The 26,472-nt window shown below is 44.1% G+C and overlaps 1 protein-coding gene across 1 annotated transcript in view; it reads right to left on the bottom strand.

Annotated features, from left to right (window-relative positions):
• The window catches only part of CELF4 (CUGBP, Elav-like family member 4), a gene marked incomplete at its 5' end in the record, with an annotated part of 58,756 nt that overhangs the window by 22,558 nt on the left and 9,726 nt on the right, over window positions 1-26,472 (bottom strand). The window contains 4 exons of the mRNA XM_010136742.1: window positions 5,332-5,412; window positions 7,075-7,140; window positions 19,235-19,384; window positions 24,683-24,830. Coding sequence (XP_010135044.1) covers window positions 5,332-5,412; window positions 7,075-7,140; window positions 19,235-19,384; window positions 24,683-24,830 — 445 coding nt within the window. The remainder of the gene's footprint in view (window positions 1-5,331; window positions 5,413-7,074; window positions 7,141-19,234; window positions 19,385-24,682; window positions 24,831-26,472) is intronic.

Genomic DNA, 26,472 nt, shown 5'->3' with positions numbered 1-26,472 from the left:
TATATATATATATATTTTTTTTTTTTCCCCTCAGTGCTGTAACATGTATTCTTAGAAACTTTAGAGGGTAATTGCAAAAATATCCAAAGAGGAATCTTTAGTTGGCAGTTTTGTTGAAATAGAGACCCTCAGAAAATGTTCTGTTGAAACTGTATGCTGGGGCAGAAGAGGGAGAATCTGCCTCTGGTCAAATAGCCTAGAATGAAACTTTTCCATGTGACCTTTATTTTTAAGCATGCCATACTCGAACAAACTTTGAAAGGCAACAGGCATATCCAAGTGGTTTTGAGGAAAAAAACCCCCATATTTAAACCCCTTGTGGTGTTCATTAGCAGTACAGTCTGAGGAGGCAGGGATTATTTTTCTCATGGTCCTTTTTCCAAAAGTACTTCCAGCTGCTGCCCAGCTCTGTGCTGACCTCAACAGATAACTCCAACTCTGCTTTGCTCAGGGGGATCGAGATGAACAGGACGTGGTGTGTGGTCCTTACCACAAAGATAAGAGAGCAGAGGGAAGGACAGTTTCCTCCGTCCACCCAGCTCTGTGCCTACAACCCTGTGACCTGACGCAGCCAACTTTACCCCATTTATGTCCAGAGCAGGTTTTTAAAATACTTTTGTTTTCTTCATCAGGGCATAATTATGGTGTCATAACACAGCAAATTACAACTTTGTCTTTCCTGTTAGAGAGAGGAGTTCGCCTAGATGTTCCCACCCTTTATTAGCCATTACTCATCCCCCTGGCTGGCAGGAAAAGTACGGAGAAGTCAGGATTCTGACAGATGCCCATTTAAAGCTCATTAAAATTCCTGGGCCTCAGCGTGACTGAAGTCACAGGCTCTCCACACTTCCTTTTGGATTAATGGAAAATGAAGCCCTAATGAATATTTGCTAAGCACAATTTTCCCCACTAATTTGCTAAAAGGACTGTCATGAAGGAACAGCTGATCCTTTGCATCTTGTGCATTTCCTAGAGGTCATGAGGATGGTATCAGGGTTTCTTCCAAATGAGGAGGATAGTGGTACGGTGGGATAATTAACTAATTAGGCACCCAGTCATCTGCTTAGCTAAATTACTTTTAAACCTCAGTGGCCCACAATCAGGCTCCACTATTTCATGCCAAGCTTTTCCATCTTTTCCCCACCTCCCGTCTGCCTCTTCCTTAGTCTCCTCACTGAGCAACTATCACTTTTCCAGTTCTTGCTGCAGTTCGTTTTCACACAATGTGGATTTATTGGCACGATAAACTAGACATGAAACAGTCTGAAAGCGTTAAACAAACACTGACCCCCTTAGGTGTCTGCTAGAATTGAGAAAATTCTGCCCAGGAGAAGACCATGGTCCAGAATAACAGGGAAAAATTCATTCCTTCATCTGAATGTGCCCCAGAGCATTTCTTCTGTGGGATTTGAGATCCACATTATAATAGAATGGTTAAAATCTTGGCTTTGCTGCAATTAGTGGCAAAATTCCCACCGACATCACCAGAGCCAGCAGTTTGCTCTGTAAAACTGGCAAATACTTTCAAAAATACCAGCTGCATTTCCTGAGGTCTTGGATGTGTTGTACATGAGCAGGGATTCTGCTTGTGAGTGCTGAGAAACACCTACTAAGGCACAAGGCAGACCAGGAGGCACAGAACTTCATAAACACCAGGTTCAGAGGTTGGGCTCAAGGAGGGTACAAACAACCCTTAGTTCTCCTTGAAACTGGCTTTGCCTGACAGTGCAAGAGGAGGAGACCAGGGAGAATGTAAAAAAAGCAAAGACTCTCCTCAAAGCCCATTTCAGCTCTGCAATGTGGCTGAGAAACCTATGCTGCGGTTTCCCATACCAGCTCAGGCACTCCAGGCCACACACACTCTGTTCCCAACCACAGAGGGCTTTTTGCTAATTTCCAACGCTACTCCATCCGCTACTGCGAAACAACCCGTGGTCATTCGATGTGTTTTACCATCCTCACATACGAAAATTCTGCCATTATAATTTAACAAGCCATTTCTCATTAAATCCATCCCTCTGTAAGTTACCTACCCTAGTTAGACTCCTCGGTGGAGAATTCACAAAACAAGATCTGTCTTCCTCAGCTCTTCTACCTTGTTGGTTTTTTTTTCCTCAGTCAAGTAAATCTGGGCACTCCATGGAAGACTATGTGTTTAACTGTATGGCCACCTCTTTGTATGCACATGTATACTTTTAAGAAACCAAAGGCGTGAGTTGTTAGCTCAGAATGCTATGAAGAGCTGTTAGTTCTCAGTGCACACAGGCAATGTGTTTTAAAGGACTCAGTCAGCATCACTGGAGCAAGAGGAAGAGCACAGATTGTGTGGCAAAACCTTAGCGAAGACTCCAAATATTTTGTGGAGACGAAGGTCTTATTTTGGATGGAGTGAATGGATTATCAGAGACCAGTATACTTGATGGTTCAGGGCTGAATACAATACTAAAATTATTTACCACACACTTACTTCAGTTTTCAAAGGGACTGTGATTCAGCTCAAAATCTAACCCTCATGACACATTATGAAAATAGAATCAAAGTTCATTTCTACCCTGATATCTACTGCAGCTCTTGGTTTTATGACTTTGGGTTTTAGATATTTCTTTTCACTGATACCAAGAATCACAGATAGTGTTGATTTGGACAAAAAAGAAGGAAGAGTTTTAAGGAACTCACAGTTTATGAATGGTCTGTAAATTACAGGGAAACAATGCTTGATATTGGAAAAACCTGTGACTGATTGCACAGGAGTACAGAGTAGAGAACCCTGTGCTGGGTCCATGTTGATTTATCTTGGTTGGACCTGAGCTGTTAAGCCATTGCTCTACCCACGTTCCTCACCCTCCAGTTCCTTGGGGTATTTTTTGGCGTGGGGACAGCTGCAGACCCAACCTATCCCTGAGTGTCAACATAAGTAATCTATATATACCTGTGCTGACATCAGCTATCTATTACTGCATCCCCAACGCTGGGAGTCCGTATCATAAGGAAAGGCTATGACTAGAATAGTCTTCCAACAGCAATTAAAAATGGGCTGTCCCATAATGCTGTACAAAGTTACCCTGCAGTCCTTCGGTCACCTACACACCTCACCTCTACTGCAAATACTCAGAGGCTGGAATTCCATTGCCTCTTCCGCATCTGCTTGCTATTCAGTTGCCAGCTTGTTTGAGTGCAGGACTGGTGAGAGTCACGAGCTTGCACTACTTTATTTTAATATCCAAGTGTACTTCTGAATTTCAGAAACTATGTCAAGATGAGTAATACCATGGACATTTAAAATTACCCCCAAGTTTTCCCTGACTGACATGGCCTGAATCAAGATTATATCTCTCGCTTTGATCGTTTTGGATCTGTTCCACCCTATAGACCCCATCAGCTGCTGGCAGCCTCAGTGCTCATGCGGAAGTAATGACTAATCTCTACAGCAACGTTGCAGCAGCCAAGCAGCTCTGGGCTTGTTATCCAACTGGGATCCAGGAGCAGAGAGTTAGCATTGATATTAACAATGTGATCATCAATGTTATTGTTGTGGTAGGTGGGTCATTAACGAGTCAATGTTTGTGCACATCTTTGCAAACATAAAGTACTCTTCTCAGCACTGAGCATTATTATTATTAGAATTCTCTCTTGCTGTGTTTTCCAGTTAAAGGCTAGAAATACTTAAACATCTTGACCGTCTGCTAAAAGGGATTGTCTTGCCTTAGAGATTCTAATCTTGATTCTAATTCTTGATTCTAATTCTTAGAGATTCAAGATCCCTCTTGCAAGCAGCAGATAACGCTGTGGGAAAACGGAGGACCATGGGAACAGCAGCCTGCAATGGACTGGTGGTTCATCTCACATATGTGGCCCCAACCATCCTGAATATCAGCAGCTTACAGGAAGAGGCGAGGAGTTCCGAGTTAACTCGTCCAGTGGGTGACACTCACCCTCAAGACACAGTGACACACCATGCCTTGCAAATACAGGGGTCATTGGGCAGCGCGTCTTCAAAGCGTGCACAACAGCTATACCTTGCTTCTGATGGCCCCTGGCACAATGCTATGCTGAGCAATGATCTGCTCGCCATTTTGTCCTGTGCTTAATCTAGCCCCAGTAAGTAATAAAAAGCAAAGTCCTTCAGCATGGGGGAAACATCTCTGTAATGATACGTTAGGTCTGTGCATCTGTTCTCACAGCAGGGACATGTACTAGAGCTAATCAGGAGTTGGAAGTTGTGTTCCCCAGGAAATTCTGACATAGGAAAAAATTAATTCCAAATTAGATCGAAATGCCAACATTTCTAATTTTCTTACAAAATGAGATTTCTCCCCCAAAGTAGTTCTAGGCCATCAGAATGTTTTAACCTGATAGTATAATCTTTATTTAGTTCGGACTGTTACACTACATTAAAATATTAAATGTCATTATGTATATATAATAACACGTATAACATAGAATATATCTGAATTAGTGACCTAACAGAGGATAAAAGTTGGAAAGTAATTATTTAAAATGAGGGTCTCTACACTGTGCTGAGGCACCTGTCTTACATTCTTCACTTAGGCAAGCAGTCCGCTCCTCTCATCAAAAGGGAGCCGTGGAGGACAATGAAATTATCTGAGAGGGTTGCCTCTGGGGATCCCACTGCTCCCCACTGACTGTAAAGGGACTATTACATGGTATGGTTGCCTCCCAAAACATTTACAGGCAACAGTGGGAGATTTACCTCTCCCTGCTTTTCATGTCTCCAGTGAAGCCATCCTGTCCAGCGCACTAGATAACCCAGGCTCCTTCAAAGTCGGTGGAAAGATATAGGTACTTTTACTACGTAATTCAACTCATCCTGGTATAGATACTGTGCTCCAAATGGCCTGATTCCTGTTTCCAAATTATCAGAGGAGGCTGAAGGGACTAGATCAGCTCCTCTAAAAAGCAGGTCTTTGCTCTGTAAATAGCAGGTGTCTGAAAACCTGTTACTGGATTCTAATGAAGGGCCACCAGTGTGTTGTTTCCTATTAAATTATTTATTCCAATCCAATTGAATATTTCTCTACATTCCTGTTGCTTGTCTTGGACATTATTCCTCATGTTGCTAAGAGGTCTTTCCATGGCACATGCACACCAGCATGCTCCCATCTCTGGAGACTGAGGGGATCTCAGCAGCGATTCCCTGTGAGGATGTTCCTGAATTCTATTGTGGCAATGGTGCCGTGCTGTGTATGGAAATGGAGAAAAGGCTCAAAGCGACAGGGAGTTTATGGATACTCTTGAGGTGTATGAGGAGGGGAACCATTGGGGTGGGGTTGGTGTGCTGGAGCCAGAAAGGAGGATATGCCATTTACTCACCTTCTCTCTGTTGCTGTGGGATCATGGGAGGTGGCTGTGGGAACGCTTGGCTAATCTGGCCATAAGCAGCAGGATAAGCAGCTATAGGGGAGAGAAAGGGAGAGAAGAAAGAAGAACAGATTTCAGTGCTGGGAAGCAAGGGGTTTTGACTCCAAAACACCATACCAAACTAGAGGTGGGATTTACCCCTGCATTTTGGCTCTGTGAAGAGCCATCTCGAGCAACCTGAGAAGTGACAAAAGCATCACAGTCATGATCCAGGAGGTGCCACATGGCCCTGAGCACCCACTTCCCCTTCAGCTTCATTACCAGTAACACTGGGGCCAGCCACACAGTGTAAATGGGAGTGGGGGTGTCTGCTGAGATCTCTCCCAGCAGAGATGCATAGCCATCCCAGATGGTACCACAAATACGTTTGTGCATGAGCTCAGCACATTGAGAACCGTGCTGGCAGCCACGCGCAGAGCACATACACATATTTCTCTGTGTCATCTCTCTCTCGCCCTAATTAATTCACATGTTCGTAAAAACAGTTCACATGCGTGTTCTCTCCCTTACTCTAATCTTCGTACACTCACTCACTGTGCAGGCACAGTTGCACATATACTCTTGGATATACATTTTCTTTTATATCCATAGAGACTTCCTGTCTCACACACAAACAGAGTAGACACAGTGTGCAGCAATTAAACAATTTTCCCCACCTCAGCTCCCCTACCAAGCAGACAAGGGGAGCCATTCAGTACTACAGATGGTAGATGATGTGCCTTGCTGCTAAAAATACAGAGTATAGGTCGCCTGTGAGCCCAGAGAGAGGGGGATAGGGGCCATGTGTGTGCAGAGGGGTTAATTAACAGCTCAAAGGGTTGAGCTACTTCCCATCTATCAAACCTCACAAGCAATAAATGACAACAACTAAAACACCGGCAAATGAAGCTCTACATGGAGAATTAAATTAAGTTTCCAGATACAGTGCTGACGTGAGATAATAGCCATTCCTCAGTGGGGGCCCATGATTGCTCCAGTTACCACAGGAAATAATGACTTTGGGGTGGCAGCTTCCTCGCAACATTGGCCATGGACACCTTGCGAGGGGAGGCTGAACACGGTAGGGTCGTGGTCTGCACCAGGTCACTTTAGCTGGTGTCAGTCCATCAATTGCAAAGGAGCTACTCAGCGTACAGGGTGATGCGAGTGGAAGCTGACCCACTGGGAGCTGTGGAGAAAGCTACTGAGAATCTGGGAGTATGGCTGTGTAGCTCCTAAGCAAGCCTCAAACTAGGTGGGGTATGGCCAGCATAGACACACCTCAAATACGGGTATGTGTAGACATACCATACTCTGTCAGGCACAGCAGCAGTGGCTCTGCAGGGTCTGGTTGCCCATCTCCTCACTGCAGCACTCAGAAGCTGTGTTAAAGAAAGTAGCCTCCAAATCAGTGGCCGGAGTTTGCTCTTGTGCACTGTGCTAAGAAGACCAAACCTGGTGCTGCCAATGAAGCTGCAATGAGTTACAGATCAGTGGGAACCTTTTCCTGGGGAAAGGGAGGAGGTTGCCTCCTTAGGGAGAGAAGACCCTGGGCTTTATGTTTATTTTCACGAGAAATGCAAATTTAATCTGAGAATCTGTTGTCCCCAGCTTGCCCCTGTATCAGCAAATTCTTCCCTTCCCCCAGTTCCCTCAGGTGTGTTCAGAGACTTTAGAGAAGAGAAAGGTTTATTGGGAGAAAGTGTTAATACTAACGACCTGCGTACTGCTGCACTCCAGCGTAGGCCTGCTGCAAGGGGTCTGCTGCAGTGGGGCTCTGTGCTGTGGAGACACAAGAGAGAGAAGGAATTAAGGGGTTAGAAGATGACAGGCACTCTCCTTTTTGCTTCCTTCATCAATGCGTGGGGCGAGACAGACAGACTCCTGGGCTGAAGGTCCCAGAAAAGGAGCAGGGTGCTCACCTTACAGACAGGACAGCACAGAGCCCCCCATGATGCCAGGAGGGCTCTGTGCCCCAGCTATCTCCCTGTGAGACTTTGGAGCAGAAAGCAAACAAGTCTCTCCCCTCTTTTTCCAAGCTTAAATTATGGAGCCCACCTCTGATCATGAGGATTTTTGGCATTGCAGTAATTAGCCCTGAAGAGCTCTCATCTTAAGTCAGGACTGACGCTGTGCTAGGTGCTGTGCAAACTCAGATCTCAGTGACAGCTACAGTCACATGAAACTTGCAATCAGAGCAGAAAACAACAGGAGCATAGCAGGAGGAAGGAGAAGAGAACAAAGCAGTGGCTCCTACCATCCTGCCATCCCTTCGTAGGACTGTGTTGCTGCCAGGCAGGCTCCTGTGAGAGAGGAGATGCTGCTTGGAGTGGAGGGGGACACCACTTGTCTGCTCCAGGGAGGATGCTGAGAATCTCTGTGTAAGGCGTGCAGTCCCTTGCTGGCTTCAAAGTGCATTTTCTTTCTTTACAAGTGTGCATTCCTTCTCTCTAAAACTGTTTATTTTTGTGAATCTTTGAAGTCTAGCTTAAATGTAACCAAAGCTGGTTAAGATTTTTTATTATTATTATTTTCCTCTTTGGTTGATAGGGAGAGAAAGAGAGAGAGAGAAACATGTTGGATAAGCTTGCTTTTTTTTTTTTTTATCTGCAACAATAAAATATTTAAAGCAAAGCTTGGCTGAACCTCCAGTCCAAATGTCACCTTGGCCCTAATATTTCACTTCTTGTTATGAGTTTTATTTGTATTTATTGGTGCTGCACAGTTCTACATTTACACACTCCCTCCATCTTCTTACTTGTGGGATGATCCCTTAGGGAGCTGCCACTTTCCCCCTTCCATCCCGCTTTCTGTCTTCCTGCAAACACTGAGGTGTAGCTGGAGGCAAGAGCTTGAAGGATGCAAAAGTGTGAGCCTCTTGGAAGAAAATCTGGTGCTATTGATCCATTCAAGGAGAAACACTGACTGTGTACCAAAGTGTGGGTGAGATTGGCAAATGTGAGGATTAGGGACCCAGAGAACATGGGCAAAGTGTTTTCTCATAGGTACAGTTAGCAGCTTTAACCTTAACTTCGAAGACCACAATTGATCATGATGGAAGCTTGCAAGGTCTTGCACTAGTCTCCTAAAATACAAGGAGGCATGATGAGAAGATCAAAATTTGAGGGGACAAACCCAGTGAGCTGGTTAATGTTTGGAGGCTCCTGTTCATTATGGGCATTACTGGATCATAAGAACACTTAGGATGGGGTAGTCACATGAAGAAATAAGTGAGATTACAGTCTTAGGTTGGAATTTTTTTGGTTGATTCCTATTTGACTTTTGGCAGGCCCCTCAATATGTGTGTATGTGAAATGGGAAAACACTGAACTACTGTAAGAGTTTTCACACCTTGAAAAGGGGTGTGAGGAGAATACATTAAAATGTGTGGGAGATCAGCAGAAAGCATAATAGAGAAGCAAAACTATATTTTTAAAGAGTAGATGCTCTGGGAAACTGAAGGAAATGCTTGGAAAATGCAAAAACTCTTTCCACTTACTCCTGCCTTCTTGAAGAAGGAAGCAGCTAAAGCTTGTTCTTCGTAATCTCTGCTCAAAAAGGTTTTCCTCCAAAAAAAGAATCTTGAGCATACTGCTCCAGGAGAAAACTGGATGGATATGAAAGGTTGACTGATACACCAGTTCCCACACCTCTTTGGGAGAATGGATCATAACAACTTGGACCCCTCAAAATGACCAAGTCCTGTCAGGTAGAAGATGGCTCTTGAGGAAGGTATGGAGTCATGTGGTAAAGGGAGTAAATCTTTCTAAGACAGCCACAGTTTTGCAGTCTGCAGTAAAGGAGATGATCTGCCTTGTCTGCGCAAAAGGAAACTGCCCTTCCTTGGTTGCACTAACCTGTTTATAGAGCTAGAAGATGGAATTGTCTCCACTGCTCAAGAGGGACATTCCAGGCTGGACTCAGGCATACTTGTTCTCTCTCTGACATGATGACAATTAGCAATAACTGCCTTTTCATTGACACAGGAGACGTCACTGAGCAGAATCTGTCTGACTGTGGTCCCTTCCTTCATTCCTTGCTTTAGCTGGCCACTCCTCTCTCCCAGCTGTAGCTGAGTCTATGCCCTGAACAGGAGAGCCTGGCTCACTGCAGAGATACTCTCCTTACCCCATCCCTAGATATCTTGCCTGCCTTTGGAACCATACTCTGTCTATCATAACTAAGCCATTCTACTCAGGAAATATACACTGAAAATCATGGTTCACCTTTAACATTGAATATTAAAACTGAATAAATGCTCTTTTTAAAGGGTTTGGGACAACATACCTCTAATGCAGCCTTTTGCCACCCCACAGAAAGCGTTTAGAATTCATTGTTTTCCTGAGTCTTAATGACTTGTCAGCAAGAGTAGTACCTAACTCAGTGTTTCTTTCTTAGGAGCTTGCCTTGTGCCCCAGATCACACAGAGAATTTGCTCCTGCCTCACAGCACATGCAAGCCAGTGGGAAGACTTTCCCCATGGTTTCAGTCAGCTTTCCTCCAAGCTGAGAATCACTTACTCATAGGTTAAGAAGGTTCATGGTGGCTGGTCTAACACAGAGGTCCATAATACAGACCCAGCTGTTCCTGGATGTTCTTGAAAAGGAGTGAGTCAAAAGCATGTGTGGTCTATGGGACTAGATAGTACTTGGAGGCAGCAACCCCTGGCTTAGGACTCTGGGTTTTACTTGTAGCCTCATACCCTGCCTTGGCTGTTTGGAAAAAGCAGTTGTGGTGAGTCACCACCTGCAAGCATTTAACTTGGCAGCTCTTAGAAGCAAAAGTGATGACCTTTGCTCGCTTGTCCTTCTTAGCTCAAAGAGTATGTTTACTCAGCAAACGAAGCTGTGACTTCAGTACAATGGATATGTCCATGCTGGCCAACATGGCCTATGAAGATGCAGGGACACAGACTCCAAGGCCAGCTGGATACCCTGGCACGAAGCCAAGGTAGCTTGGGCAGCAATGAGCGTATCTTCACTCTGCCGCTCACTCTGCCAGATGAATCAAACCTAGGGCATGACCGCATACGCTCACAGCTGCAGTGTGGATGAAGCCAACGGCTGGAATCTTAAGACACAGATTAGACATTTGAGGAAGTTGTGGCCATGCTGTGTTTAGGAAAATGACAGCCCTCCTAGGTACTAATGACCAATGAGAAATTCAGCAAGGACTCACATATACAAGGGGCTCATGATCCAGAGCCAACCTGCCCAGGATGTCCGTAGGCCAGAGCACACTGTGTACTAAAATTCAAAGTGATGAGGAGACATTTATCGTTTCTGTGTCTCAGCATAAGACCATGAGGAAAGATGGCTTTATTCCTTCATAAGGCACATAGCAGGAAGTGCAGCCCTGTTCACATAGATCCTGCTCTGCTAAGGTGGGAGAGTTATCCTGTCTCAGCCACTCTTTCTCGCCACCCAGATGGCCAGTCTTCTGCTACAACAAATTTGAATTGAACAGAGGCATGTGGAGCTGGGAACAGACATCAGCTCCTCTGCATGCTGTCTGTGCCAGGATGTAAGCTCACTGTGGTCCAGACAGTAAATAACTGAGTGAGGGCTAGTAAAAGCTGTAGGGATATGGGAAACACTAAATGAGGGACATGTATATCATAAAGGGGCTTTTGGACCAGAACTAGCATGTCTCTAAGTTGTAAAATTCTGTATGTGCTGGTGACAACCTGTGCAATTGTGCCCATAGGTAACATTTGAAACAGTTTTCCTTATAGTCAGGCTCATGAAGACCCTACGTCCAGCATACAGACATTTAGGAGATGAAATGTGATGTGATGTGATGTAATATACACAGTGAGGATCAGGTGGTGAAGTGAAAGAAGCAGAGAGGCTCCTGACAAACCAGAGGACAGCTATCAATCATGTAAAACACACTGAAGTCCACATAGCTTTGCTGCTTGGAAGAAGCTAAGGGTCTGGCCCTGCCGGGCCAAATGAAAGGTGTACTGTGAAAACAAATGCTAATAGTAACTTCATTTGGCAGCTCAGGGCAAGAGCCTTATCCCCGGAAATCCTCTATTATATTAATTTGATCATTTCCATATCTCCATGGGAAAAAATCCTGCTCAGGTACAATTGTCTCTTTGCAAGACAATCCTGGCCAAGATGCCACAAGGTGACTATGGCAGATAACCGTCCATAAACCTGGAGACATAAAACAAGCCAATGACCTACTATATGGCCATAAATATAAATTTAACGAAGGCAGCACTTATTCATTAGGCAGAAGTCAAGAAATGACTCCCAAGTCCTTCAAAGAAAGTAGATCCGTTAATGTCACTTTCCAAATCCTCTGCCTGATGCCAAAAACTAAGGAAGATTCTCCAAGTCAGCATGAAATACCAGTGCTTTAAAATTAACACCAGGAAGCTTTCTCAGTACTGATGTATCTCTAGATTGAAATCCCACTTTTTAAAGGGGCATTCATCTAGTGTTAGGCCTGACATTTAGCTTTTGTCAGAGAATGGAAGGATGGAGGTGGCAAAATGAAACACGTTGTTAAAAATAATAATAAAAAATCAGTTTAAGTGGTGTTCCATAAAGAATCCCTCTTGAGATGCCAGTAACTCAGCTGCAGTGTCTGGCCAAGATGAGCTGTCACAAGGGTGACCCAGGTGAAAATGGCTGTAGGGGACAAAAGGCTGGAATTGGCTGTGATGGTCAGGGATGTAAATCAGGAGGAGCTACATGAAGCCAGTGGGGGTGGTGAGGAAAAAGGAGGATGGTTACTGCCTGAGCCATCAAAAGAGGGCCCTCCACCCTGCTCAGTAAGGTATGGAACGCTGTCCCTGTCTCAGCTAGGAGTAGAAACCCAAGAAAATTTGCTTTCTGAAATGGGAGGGGCCCAGTGCTTCTGAGGGGCAAAAGGTGGGGTGGGATGGGGGGGGGCTGGAACATTTTGGGCCCCTAAGAAACCCCGTGATTTCACTTTGGTGGAAGAAGTCAGTAACCTTACACTTATATGGTATCTTCTTCACGCTCTGCTTCTGATTGCCTGTGCATTTCCTGACAGACATGCCTTATTCCATCTATTTCATCATATTAATCTGTCTTGCAGCATTGCCCCCTGCATGGGTCTACAAAAATGTGTTACCACTCAGATCCACAGCTTTGTCCTCTGCCCCATCTATGAATTCCTCTCAGTGTCCCAAAGGTATTTTACATCTCTCCCAGGAGCTGCAGCTTGGCCACGATCATCTGTGGGAGAGTGGGTGGAGAGGGGAGATCAAAGAGAGAGAGCGCTGTTCAGTGAACTTGTGTGTGGGGGGGAAATAAAATGATGATAGCAAAAAAAAAAAAAAAGTCTGTGTGAAGGCCAGGATTAAAATAAATAAATAAATAACTGAGTGGGAGGGCTCTATTCACCTTCTCCTTAAATCCAATTTAAATCACTCTCTACAGCCCTAATCTATATCCATAATTATATCATTTCGTACAACAAGCTTGTGAGAGGTCTTAAGAAATTTATGTAGATTAAAATTCATGGGTGCCATAGTACAGATTCCATATTATTAAGATTGATTAGGACAGCTGATGCTGTGATTAAAGAAGCCAGCATTTACTGTTGTAATTAATTAGGTATTCAGACACAACAATAACTGCAATAACAGAAAGAATGTGCTGATCCGGCAGAAAACAGAGACTGATCTTGTGTTTTATAGTCTCATTTTGCCATTTAGGGGCTAGACCCCACTCAGGTGAAGACTTGTCCCACTGTCTCTTCCCCTACATGCTAAAGAAGCCAAGGAATCCAGGGCATTTGTGCCTTCTGCTCTATCCTTCAGCCAGAAAAGCTCTTTTGATAGCATCCCCAGGTATTGTAGATGCTTGTTTGGCATAATATATGGACCTGCTATAAAGTTTGTGTAGTTCATCCCTGCTATAAAGCTTCTGTAGTTCATCCCTGGAAACCAGTATTATCTTTATTATTTTCTTAATAGAACAATCTCCAAGCTCCACCCTTAATCAGGGCTCTGCTGAGATGCGTATTGTACAAAAACATGATAGGACTAAGGTCTGGCAATGCAAAGCTTCCAGTGGACAAAGCAAGAAAAACACAGAAGACTCAGAAACACAGAGAGGTGGAAATGACTGGCCAAGCTGACAAACAAATTCAACATCAGATTTGGGACCAGAATTCCCCGCCTTTGCCTAAGGCCATAAACACGTTAACTAATTTTAAAAGCTATTAAGGTGTTCTAACTCCATATTTTGAGGGAGCTTAGTTTAAGACACCTTTAAAAATAAAGCTCAAGGTCTTAACTCACTTAGCTTTCTCTGAAAACCTCATCACAGAGCCTGATCTGTATTTACACCTTCTTCCAGATCACTTTGGCTCTGGAAAGGCTCCCACAACTGCCTTAAACAACCTCATTCATTACGGCTGCATCAGGATCATTGGAAGTACATGGCATCATTAAAGTAGCTTAGACTACAATTGAAGATGGCAACTCGTTATTATATTTTTAATGAGTGCATTCCTTCACTTATTTATTTTACCAGTAAAGTGTGGTTTATGGCACGTGGCAGATTGTTACAAATGGGTCAAATAAATGCTTCCTAGTCATAATTATGCTTCAGGTGCTCACTGTTGCAGTTTTGCAACTGCTTATGCAAAATATGAATGGGCAAGCTTTCACCTGGGTTGGCAATACAACACAGCCAAAGATTTCTCATCGTAAGTAACTTAGCCACTGAGCCAGGTACATATCTAGGGCATGGTGTATGTCTGGACTGAATGATGTGGGGCTTAGTTTTGATCCTGGACCTTCCTCAGGTGCAGGCAAGTCACTCTTTTTCAGTTCTCCTGACTCACCTTCTCTCTAAACTCTTTGTGTCTACCATCTTTCAGGACTGAAATGTCAGGGAGGGCACTGGGGTGGATGAAGTCAGTCCCTTTCCCTGCTTGCACAAGTGAAGCCCTGATCTTGCCCAGTGCCACTGGATGGTATCTGTTGTGATCAGGCCTGATCCTGGACTGATGGGTCTGGAGCAGCAGCCCACCCATCAGCAGCGCTGCTAGCTAATTGACAAGCTAATAGAAAAGGCTGTCATATTAGCATGCCGGCAACTCCTCCCATACAAAAGCAGCTTGGGTAATGATAATAATTACAGATGGAGTTTGAGTCCTGTCTCTGCTGGCAGTGGGTAGAATTAGTTATTGCCTGATAGCTCTTTGTTGAGCCAAGGACAATGAATCGATGGTCTCAGTTTAGTTCTTAAGGCATGAGTTTCCACAGCAGAGGAATTCACCTGTACGGGACACCTCTAATGCTAGTCTCAGTGGTGGCTTGGAAATAGGTGGGCATAAAGGCTTGGCTGCCCATTTGTACTGCAGCCTGTCCTTACTGGAGAGGGCTGTACCCCAAATAAGCTATGACGTGAGCTTGCTGTCTTGCTAGCCCAGACATACCCACAGTGTAACCAAAGGGGAGTGGGGTGACCTCTGTTGTGTAAGCGAGAGATGGAGCTTGGCAGTCTTGGCAGTGTGGGCAGTCAGAAACAGAACCAGTGTATGCCTAAGAACAGTAAATGAGACAACACATTTTCAATGTACTATGTGAAACTGAGAGAATTTTGCTTTTGTTTTCCTCAGCAATTTAAGTCCAGAACAAATGCACCAAAGGCCTCAGCATCCTGGAAAACATTTCCCCATCTGAGACTCCACAAAACTGCCATACCACTGGATGAATTCCCTGGCTCTGGAAGGATAAGTTTGTTTGGGAGCCGTTGGATGCTGTGGGGTGTACTTCCACTTCTTCCTGGGTAGAAGGTCGTAGAGCAGTCCTCACTTTTCTGCAGGACCTGCTCCATGGCAGCTTCCAGTTCCATCATTTCACTGATGCTTTGACAGTCAATCCCTTCCCTCTCTTGTTTGCTGCTCTTTTTTCTCCCCATTTTCTCATCTCTCCCTCCCTTTTTTTCCAAGCAGGCTTAATTTTTGGTTTGAGCATTTTGTTCAGTCCCTCACATTGCAATCCAGTAGGGCAGGACCTGTTACTGGAGAGCAGAGCACTGACGGTGTGAGACAGAGCAGAAACCAGTGCAGATGGTCTCCACTGTTATTGTAGATCACGAGAGAGACACGTGGGCTCTGTGGGGCTAAGAAGCTTTGGCAGAAGAGGGCAATCCCTATTACTATGGCTAATGTGGAAGTGACAAACGCTCCTACACTGCTGCAGAGTGACTCACAAGATCATGGCACAACAGATAACGATCTTCATCCCCACTATATGTTGTGACACATTGCTATGTTCAATAGATCTGAAGGCTGAAAGACTAAAGGGCAGGCATTAATGCAGAAAAAGGTCAGTTCTCCAAAGGGGCTCAGACTAGTAGAAGGGGAAATATTAACTCCCATGTTATTCTGCCCATGCCAAAAAGTGCACTATGAGGCATTATATACCGGCTGAGCTTGGAGAAGGTGATGCTGTGGCTTGCAAAGAGTATGCCTGCAAGGAATGGTTTTCTAGTGCTACTGTGTGGATCCATTGCATGGGCAGAGCCACAGAAAAAACTAATTCTTGCAGGGGCTGGGGCTGTAATCAGAGACATTGTGAGTAGGGATGTTCAACATACTCTTGCCTTTGCCCCAAAACCATGGGTGGTTCAGTCATCTGACTCAAATGATACAGTGTGTGTCGCTGTGCCAAACAAAGGGAATCTTTAAAAAAGAGTACAGGGAAAGACAGGAGGAAAAAGAAAAAGAAGAAGAGTGAAACTACAGAGTAAATACAATTACTTTATATGGTCCTGTCTCTATAGCACAAAGACTGTAGAGTTCTGGAGACCTTTAGATGCAGCGTCAAAAATATTATGGCTAGACACGAAGGTGGACATGTAGACAAACTGCACAATTAATGGCATTTATTGGGGCCTGAATGATGTGGATGTCATGCTTCTGCAGATTTTTATTGTCCTGTTTTGCTATTTTCAGGCAACAAAGTACATTCTGCTACAGGATGTAATGATGTGAACCTACATTTGAGTTGTTTGTGGAGTATGAAAGGATATCTGAGAGCAAAATTCAGGCTTTAAACAATACATGGCAGGTCATAATCAGAGCAAGACTGTGGTTATGTCCATGATACTGCATCACTCTTAACCACTTTCAGAACGAGAGATATACCATAAAAGAAAGTTGTTTGGAAGATGCTGACTTTGGATGGGAACCGGCACGCTCTTTTCTTCTCCTGTAATGTTAATGCAATTGCATACTCAGCTTTAGTATTTAGCTTCTACTCTTGCATTTAGAAACACAGACATGCATAAACACAGGACCGTGCCAGAAACAAATGCTACCGTGGAAAGCGCAAAAAATCCCGTAATGGACAGTGATGGAATAAGCTGCCTAGTAATGAAAATTTCTTTCTAACCCCAAGCACTTAGCAGCTGGCATATATGGTAAAGTGTGAAGGTTTGTGTCCTTTTGACATTTCTAGCCAGTCAAATACAGCTGTGGATGTTCTCATTACCCATATAAGTGTCTAATCCTTTTCGTATTTCTTTTCCACATTGTTAAGCTCTAGGTCTCAACGAAGCCTCTGGCAAGGAGTAAAATTTTGAAGAATGTATACATGTTCAGGAGAAGGAAGAGAAAAAGACGGAGCAAACACACGATGTGTCCTACACAGGAACTGCTATGAAGTGCCTTGCTTTCAGGCTTTTGCTGTTAGCGGAGACAGGCAGAAGTGAAATGAGAGGCCAGGGTTTGGCCTTCCACTGTTCCCTTACACCCCTGCTATAACTGAAGGTGTCACTAAGTTATGGGGAAGCTGAGTACTGAGAAAAACCAACATATTGCTGAGGACACCCTGAGATAAACCCAAACTTGGCACAAAACAGACTACTTGGATGTGAGATTTACCAGCAGAAAAGGAGCCTCTCTGGAGGATGACTGTCACCTTTCGGTGTGTTAGGCTGTTGGTGTTTGTGCAGGGACTTAACTGTGAATTGCTGGCTGAGCAAGTCACTCCAAAACTCAGGGAGAATTGAATTAAGTTCATTGACTTTTATAAAATCATGGATGAAATACCTAACTGAAAATTTTCTTTAATTATGAGGGTAGTTGGAGGTAGTAACAAAACCACAAATCATGTAAGATTCATCTCGAACGATCATCTTTTCTCTGGTATCTGCAGTAATAGATCATGAAATACTAGCTAAAAGGAGCTAGATGATCCAGAAAAAAAGATAGTCATAGAAAAGGGTGAAGAAACAAAGGGAAGATAGACTAGCAAACAGGTAGACATTTAGATCGATGGATAGTTTAACAGATGGCTGTATTTACATAACCTTAAAGACAGTGTGCTTTCTTAGTGCTGTTGTTGAGCATACTAAGGCCTCCCTGCAATCTTCTGATATCTCCATTAAGCCTCCAAGAGCTCCCCATACCTCTCAGCTGCTACAAGCATGTATATACATGCCTAAATTTTAGCTCAGTAATCCCCTTGATTTCAATCCTGCTTAAAGTTGAACTCGTGGCTAAATGTTTACAAAGTGTATGTGTGTATGGAGAGGATGATAATCATTTTTCAATACTCCTGGTATTTCTGAGCTTTCCTTTGCTGCATTCGGAGGGTCTTTTTTCAGTGACATTGTCTGAACTGTAACTAGGTAAGAGTTTTGAATTTCTATGTTGTGTAATATTTTTCCTCATAGCTCGTAAAGTCCCCCGTGATGTTGAATCTTCCGAGTTTTCACGGCTGGCTGAGATTGAAAGAATTTTTTTTTCTTATATGTTCTTTGGTCTTTTTGGCTGTAGCATATGACTTGGTGTTTGATTTCCTAACAGACTAGATCAATCTATGAGTGCCCCAGGGTAAAATACTCCTTTGCCAGCTGGTGGCTAGGATCAATTAGTAACACGGACTTAAATTGTTATTATTATCATTGTTATTATTAGTGTGTGTACAGCAATTGTAAGGAATGTCTTCCTAGCAGAAGTACATCTTGAAGGAGAGGGAATACTGAAAAAATGTAGGTGCAATTAAGGACTTGTAAACTCCAGAGTTCTTGATGATTACAGCCTGAGAGTGACTATATATTTGTAAGGTATAGGCATAGAGGCAGGTATGTATCCTTTAACCTCCCTAATTCATCCCTGACTGCCAGGGCTTGCAAAATCACTCCTTCAGTGCTGGAATCTTTTGAGCTAATCACAGTAGCACATAACTGAATCCCAGAAGCAATCCCCTGGTGGGGTGACACAAAAGGGTGAAGCTGAGCCCATTCTGTGGATTAAAGGGCTTCAGACTCCAGTCCTGGTAAGGTAACAGGATTTAGATGCAGTGAGTATTTTGGAGACCAACACCTGCTGCCTGCACACAAGGTCTGAGGCATAGAGTAGTTTGGGTCAGGAGGCATGTCAACACGCTAGACTCATCCTTCAAGAGACATCCAGCCAAAAAGGAATCCCAGCAAGAGTTACCACTGGTGGGTGTTAGGATATGAAACACAGTTCTCTCCAGGCTAGCCAGGAGCAAGACCCATGGAAGTACTATGATGAGATCCAACAGCATGAACTAGTCAGGCCTCAGATGAGATTTTAGCTAAAGCAAAACATGCTGCGTGTCCTGACTGTATTCACCAGACAAGTCATTCAGCATATGAGCACTCAATTCTTTGGTGAAGGAAAGTTTCCCGCCTCCAAACATGCCCTTGATATCTATCATTCAGATTTCAGTGTAAAGCAACTGTGGCCAGATAAGACCTAACTACACCAATGCTAGACCGAACCCTGGTGGTGTGAGGTGTAATCCTTCCGAGGTGGCTTATGCTAGACAAAGCTTGTGGATGTGGACAATCTCCCTAAGACTGAAGGAGCAGGTTGTGGACACAGCACTGGTCTGACTTACCTGGATAAGGGTGGATGCCATTAGCAAACACGGCTTCTGCGGCGGGCTGCCCATTAGCCTGCGGCGGGAGGCCAGTGAAACCATTCACCCCAATTGGAGATGGGATGCTAGGCACAGCTGGTGCAGTTATGCCAGGAGGCGTGCTTCCACCTGCAAGTGGGGAGGACACAAAGTCAGAGCTGATGAGTACTGGAAGTGATAACCACACAGAGAAAACCGCTGACACAACAGCTGTGACCACCACACAGAAACCTTCTGATAATCCAAGAACTAAAGAATCTCCCAAGACCTTGTGCAAAGAACAAAGATTCTTTGCTTGCCATTGCTCCTCTGGAAAGCACTTAAGAAAGACTTGCAAAACTTTCTTCAAGAGAATGAAGCTTTTGCTTGCTGATTGTGGTCTCTAGACTGGATCCAAGGTAACATCAAGCAATAGAAAACTATAGAAATATCACCCTTCCTCTGCATATTCCTCTCTGGAGTATTACTTGGTTAAATTGCTAAATAAGCAGACATTTCTTTCCTAGATATCATTTAGCACCAGAAGTAAATTCGCTGTGTCCCCTTTCTACAGCAGTTCTTCTCAGTTTCTTTTAGGAGATGTCACCTTTGTGGGTGTACTTATCTCCAGGACTACACAGTCTTACTCTCTCATGAATACACATTTCATATACAAGTTCATTCTGAACTTTCTCAGCTCCAGGGATCCTTAAAAGGTTTGGCAAATTGATTCATAGCCTAAAGGTAGCCAGTGATGCTTTTTGAGTTTGGTTTTGTTTTTTGGTTTTGGTTTTTTTTTAGTGTACTGTTTGGCCCAAACTTGACTTCAGCAGAGATCTCCCATTCAATGAGCAAAATTTGGGCTGGATTTGTTTCTTTCACAGAATCATATTCCTCTTCTTCCCAGATGTATCCTATGGGAGACTGTGAAGTTCCTATTTCAGAAGAACAATTTATTCTTTACATTTTGGGTGGGATCCTATCACCCACTGGTAGAGAATTCTTTAATTTCTGTGGGGAGAATTAAATCCCTCTGCTACCTCATTGTTTGCTCTTATATATGTTCAAAATGTCTGGGCAGTTTGTGCTTCTTGCAACATATTCAGCAGGTTTTTTTGTGGATCAAAAATGAGTTTTCAATGAGTATATAATTATATTTTTCTCTTGATAGCTGTGAGTGGGAAGTTGAACTATATTCAACAATACCTTTCTGTGTCAGGGTACGCTACTGACTGAAAGCACCATTCTTGCAGGAACCTCTTTTTTAAAACAACTGCAGAAATTTTCTTCACTATAGCTGCATTCCGTGATGGGTTAGTCCAATAACGCACTTTAACAACTACTTAAATCTGTGCTGGTGCTTTAAGAAAGCCAATACAGATACATGAGTGATTTTAATATGTTCTGATTTGTGTAGCCCAAAAAGCAGGAAATATTTAAGCTCTTTTCTTATACCCTGAGCAGACAAACTGCTGTTTCCCCTTTGCTTATTTAAATGGTGTTGGCCTTTAAAATGCCCTCTGTGGAGGTACAGGGAGCCAGCAGTGGCAACTGAAGTCCAAAGGCAATGCTCTTAGCATATGCCATCAGCTTGCAAATCACAAAGGCTAGTTAAAATTTCAGTTGCTTTTCTGGATCTCTCCTTTATTTGCATAGACAATGTAAGTAATTTTTTCTAAAACTGCAGCAAGGGATTTGTGCTTGCTATTTTGTGCATGCCTAACGAAGTTTAGGCATATTCATTGCAATTCTTTAATCTTCTTCTAATAAAGATCCCCCCTGGAGAGGTCAGATCCGTAGCTGGAGTAAAACTGGCACAATGCCACCGCAGAGAACAAATGACGGTGGTGGTGCATGCCAGTTGTGGATTTCATCTCTGGTTTGAGATCTCTTGCTGCAGCTGCACCAGGTGCAGATTTACAACATGGAAGGAGGGAGGGAAGAGAGAAGGAAAGAAGGAAGGAAGATGAAATTAAATTTCATTTCCAGTCCCTCTATGTGGTTAATCCGCAGAGTAGTAGACGCACTGCAGACCCGCTTTTCATACCATTGATGAGAGAAATGCAAAACTTGAACCAAACTTTCAGAGATGTCAGTTCAATTGCCTCACAATTATGGGCTGTTGATGGAGAACTGTCAAAATGCCAGCAAGGAGCATAACATTTTTATGGTCTGAAGTACCAACTGAGACTGCCTACTGCGCTCCGTTGACTGCAGGCAAGCCAGTTTAAACTAGTTGTCAAATTTTTGTATTGTTAAAGCCAGGTGAGATGGATCCTGCCTCTAGTCTGTTAGATTTGCTCGGATCCAGAACTCTTTAAGTTACTAGGTCCCATGGGAACTTGTGGGCCTGAATGGATTCATGGCCACATCCCAAGAAACCCATTCCTCTAGAAGCAGGATGCATGGAAAACCAGCTGGATTAGGAGGCCTGAAGATACCAGCACAGAGGCACTGTGCTCAGCAAATACCTCCAAAGCCTCTAGGACTTCTGGGTTACCAGTGTCCTTTCTCTAGCACGATTTTTTTTTGCTTAAGAAAGATCAAACCACTTCTTTTTTTTCTTTTTTTCAATGTTCCAAACATGTTTTATAATGCCTGTTTTTCAGAGAACTTTGAAATGTTTCATTTCCATTCCAAGTCAGAACAAAGATATACTTCAATGACTGGAAATCCTGCTATGAAGCAGAATGATCATTTTCCATTTGGCTTTCTGAATGCTAACAAAAGCCAGCAGGAGAATTCATGCTAGGCTTCAGATATCTCCTGGCTACTCAGAAATCGCTGCTAAGTGTTGTAGGCTTGCTTGCTCAGACATTATGTGAAACATTTTCTATGCATCTTATCACAAGCTTTGTGAGTGTTGTAGTAATACAGGAATAATTTCAAAGTCTAAACATTTCACCCAAGGAATAATTGTCAATGGACATTTCCACAACCCATTACAGAGGTTTTTCTGAAGGAAGCTACCCATTCAAGGTAAATCTGCAATAATGCTAAAGTGCATAGACTCCATGATTGAAAAATATGTCATAAGGACAGTGCAAAATCTGCCACCGTGAAAGGGATCAGGGGATCATCTAAACCAGCATGTTATTTTCAATAATAACTAGTCACGGGTGTTCCGGAAAGCATGTAAAAAACATGAGCTTTCCTGTCCTGCATTCTGACATAAGAGTTTAACAGTTCCCAAGAGGCACTAGGCACGCCAGGATGAGAGGATCAGAGCTTACATTGAAGAAGGTCTGGGATATTTTTCTTGTGCTGTATGTTATGGTAGGCACAGAATTTCACTCTTGTACTGGTATTTACACATCCATGTCATAAAACTCGCTCATTCTCAAGAGTAATTTACATGCAAAAGAAGAGCTTGCATTCTTTTGCAGTGAGACCATCACAAACCACCACCTGGATTCAGCATTCCAAGCCCTGAGAGCATTTGAATTCCATGCAGTCTTTGTTTGACGTTCTCTCTGCTCACACCAACACAAAACAAATCTAGCTAATGCAAATATGATAATCTTCCAGCAGTGGGTTTAAAGGGTGCACATATAATTAAGCCACTTTTTTATTTGGATTTGCAGTAGCTCCATCCACTTGTTGTTTATACATTTATCGTTGTGTAAACATGTATTTTAAAACGTGTGGTATAAGATTTTTGAGTTGAGCGCATTTCCTTGGGTAAGTTCACAGGGAATGAGATCTGCTTTTCTTTCTCTCCTTTTTTGCCCCCTAATATTGTGATACAAGCAAAGAAAAAGATAAGTATCTGATCCAGTAGCTGCAGACATTGTTCCCAGCTGTAGATTGCGAAGAGATGCTAAACTGTGTGTGAATGGAAGGTTTTCTTTGGCAGGCAGGTAAGCAGAACTCAGTTCATTAGTAACGGACCCCAAACCCACACTGCTGTGGTGCCTTATTTCGCTGCCACCCAGTGTTTCTCATCCATGAGGCATCTGTCCCTGCTGCTTTGTCAGACAGCCCTTTACTCCTCCAAGGCTTATGCAGAGATCTTCACATTCAGCAACGAAACTGCCCTTTCCCTCTCTTAATTCTCTGCTCTGGAGTCCCAGTTCCTGCTCTGCCTACCGCTGCCTGCACCACAGAAGGCTCAGGCATAGATCAGTCGTCCAGTGTCTCACCCCTAACCTTTGCTAAGCTGGTCCCCTCCAGGCCTGCTGGACGCTTCAAGGTTCACACAAGGGCATTGGTATGCCAGGTCTTTCTGAACACAGTTCCATCCCCAGTGCCTTTTATAGGAACAATCTGCATCACCTCAGGGACCCTTTTATTTCAACCTGTCCCTTAGAAATGGCCCTCTGAAGATGTACCTTAGTTCTCTGATCTCCTACCAGACTTAGTAGGTAAGTCTCCAAATCCTCAAATCTTTTCTCTCACTGTTTGGCCCCACATTCCCTGCCACCCTAATTCCACACCTTTAGGCCATGTGCCACTCTGTGACTACTAGCCCTGCTGATTCCTTGACCTGTTCCCACCCAAATTATTGTCCTTCAGGCCCCAGAAAACCCAGTTCTGTTTCCATCTCAATTTAATTCTCTGCCCACTGAATCATAAGTTGCAGCAACTACCACAGGCTTTTTTGTGACATCTCACAGCCTAGGCAGATCCTGGCAGTCCTTCACTGACTACCTGACTGCTCCAGCAGCCAGAAACCCTCTCACCAAACACTTGCATCCCAGGTAGCACCAGAGGTCATCCCCGAGTACCTCCTGTCCTTTTTCACAGTAGGGGAAATGCTTATGCATCCCAAAGTCATAGCTCATCTTGTTAATGCTATTGCACCTCACTACAAACCTTAGTTCGTCTTTGGATCAGACTGGCCTGGCAATAGCACCAGCACTGACCCCTCAGACCTCTACATGCACCACCAGTAAAACAGTGTAGGTCACTGGGTGGTATATTGTACCGTTTGGAGGATATTCAGAGAGAAGGGAAAGTTGTGTAAGGCTGAGACCGAAGGGCCAAGGCTGAGAGGAGCCTTGTCCGGTGCTTTCCCTGCCAGCACCCTTCCTCCTCACCAGCAAACCCTTGCATCTTGGCTCTGATGCGTCTCAACCCTCTTGCTTTCCTCACCCACCAGTGAGTACCACTTGGCACAGGGCACAGCTAGCCCAACATCCCACTGCTGGTGACCCCTTTCACTTTGCTCCTACAAATATTTCATGATACAGAAGTTGACTTACAGCTGGCCCCAGCCCTGGAAGAGGTGACAATCGCCTTTCCTTTGCCCCCTTTCTTCCAGACCACAAAAGGAACTGGCTGGCTCCACTCCTCCCTTCTGATGGCCTTCACCAACAATGACAAACATTTCAATAAACACCCAGTGGGAAAGAACCTGTCAGCTAACATGTCCTGCCAGGTCTTCTCTGGGATGTGGCTAGATTTTCTTTCCCTTTGTCTTCTCCGTGCCCATCTCTAGCCCCTTACCTGAGGTTGGAGTCATGGGGGCGGCCGCCAGGCCGTTCATGTTCAGAGCCGCCATCTGCTGCATCTGGGCTGCGGCAAAGGCTGCCATGGGGTTCAGGTAACCACCCTGCGCCACCGACGCCATGATTGCGGCTTGCTGCTGCATCAGCTGGAACAAAGAGAGCAGGGAAAAAATATCACGCGGTCACTGGCAGGGTAGCCTGTGGCACCATCACCAGGATGGAGACCTGGTGAGGGTGTGAGGCATCCCTCTGTTTTGAGATGTCAGCTCATCAAGTCTGTGGTACTCCCCAGCCTTGGCCTTCCTTCTTACTCTAGGGGCTGAAGACAAAGTGCATCTTTGCATCTTGGGGTCTTTATGGTCCTCACCCCCATGACGTGTTCCCTTGTGTGGTGGTCTAGCATGAGTTCAGCTCAACGCCCTGAGTCCCTGGTACTTCCCTGATGAGAACGGCAGAGAAAAGTCTTTATGTGATCCTGAGCAGAGAGGTTTCATGGCCTACATTGCTTGTATCGAAGCTCTGGGAAATCACCGGTGGCTGCTGATGGAGAACAGTATATGTGGCATGGTGGGAAGAGGGAATCCTTTCTCTAGAGCAGCAAGCTTAGCCAGTTCTCTGGGGATAACCTGATTTCTTTTTGTCTTTCAGTGACAAAAATAATTGCTCTTATGATGCTATGAGGCCTCCAATGTGCACAGAGCAAAACCATGACCAAACCAGATTATACCACCTATTTCTAACACAACCAAGCAGACTCCCAGAAGAGCTGTACAAGAGAAGGGAGCTTAACTTTTGTGAGCTTAGTATTACGTAGTGGGAAAATCCCTTCCCTGTGTTTTTGATCTGGAATGACTTCCTTAATTAACTTTTTCCATAAAGTGATCAAAATGATGCCTCTTTTAGGGCACCTACAAAAGGCAAAAATAAGGAACACAGGAAATATTTTCAGGCATTTGGAAGTAAAAATTTTGGAGCAGAAGTGTAGTGATGATTATGCATGCTAGAAATGTTTGCTACATTAAAACCAGTCTTTACTATCATTATTTTACACTCTGAACTTCACACAGTCGGTGCAGTTCGTGTGTACAATATGGGTGGCTGGAGTGGGGTCCTGGAGTGAGGGAGAAGACAACTGAAAGAAGATGCCTCTTGTTTCCTTCCCTGGAGCTGTATGAAGAGCTAGGTGAGGTAAGTCTGAGTTTGTATCCAGCCACCACTAGTGACCAATGGTGGATGCTTAGGAAAAGTGTGGGGGAAAGAGAATGAGCAGAGAGAGGAACCTCACTCTGTTAATTCTTCAGACTCTGGTAATGTGTGACTTCATGGTAACAGTGGAACAGGAAACCGTTTTTCTGTTGTGATTCTAAAAGCGGTTCATGTCTTTGCTGTCTCCAGAGCTGGAGTACCTCTCTTCCGCTGCTCTTTGTAATTTCGCTCTCTCTCCCATCAGGAAATCACCCTCTGACACTGTTGTTTAAGCACGCGGGACATACTTCTCAGCATTAAACAGACCTCAAAAGTCATGGCAAGGAACAGACTGTTCCCTACTGTTTGCTTTATTATTGAAATATCAGCTAAATTATCTGTTCATACAGACACACACACTAAAACATATCCTTGAAATCACTATGCTCATTCAAATGATGAATCTTTCCTTGTCACCATTGGTAAAGAGACCAAAGTAAAGGATGCTCTGTCACTGACCTGTTGTATAAACATGCACAAGTTGTGCAAACTTCCCTTGGTTTCTCCAACAATGTAATGGGACACAGGATACCCTCCTCCCCA

The sequence above is a fragment of the Buceros rhinoceros genome, unplaced genomic scaffold (assembly GCF_000710305.1).
Source record: "Buceros rhinoceros silvestris isolate BGI_N320 unplaced genomic scaffold, ASM71030v1 scaffold6130, whole genome shotgun sequence".
Classification (NCBI taxonomy): Eukaryota; Metazoa; Chordata; class Aves; order Bucerotiformes; family Bucerotidae; genus Buceros; species Buceros rhinoceros.
The sequence above is the reverse complement of the archived record's forward strand: the minus strand, read 5'-3'. Positions and strand labels throughout refer to the sequence as shown.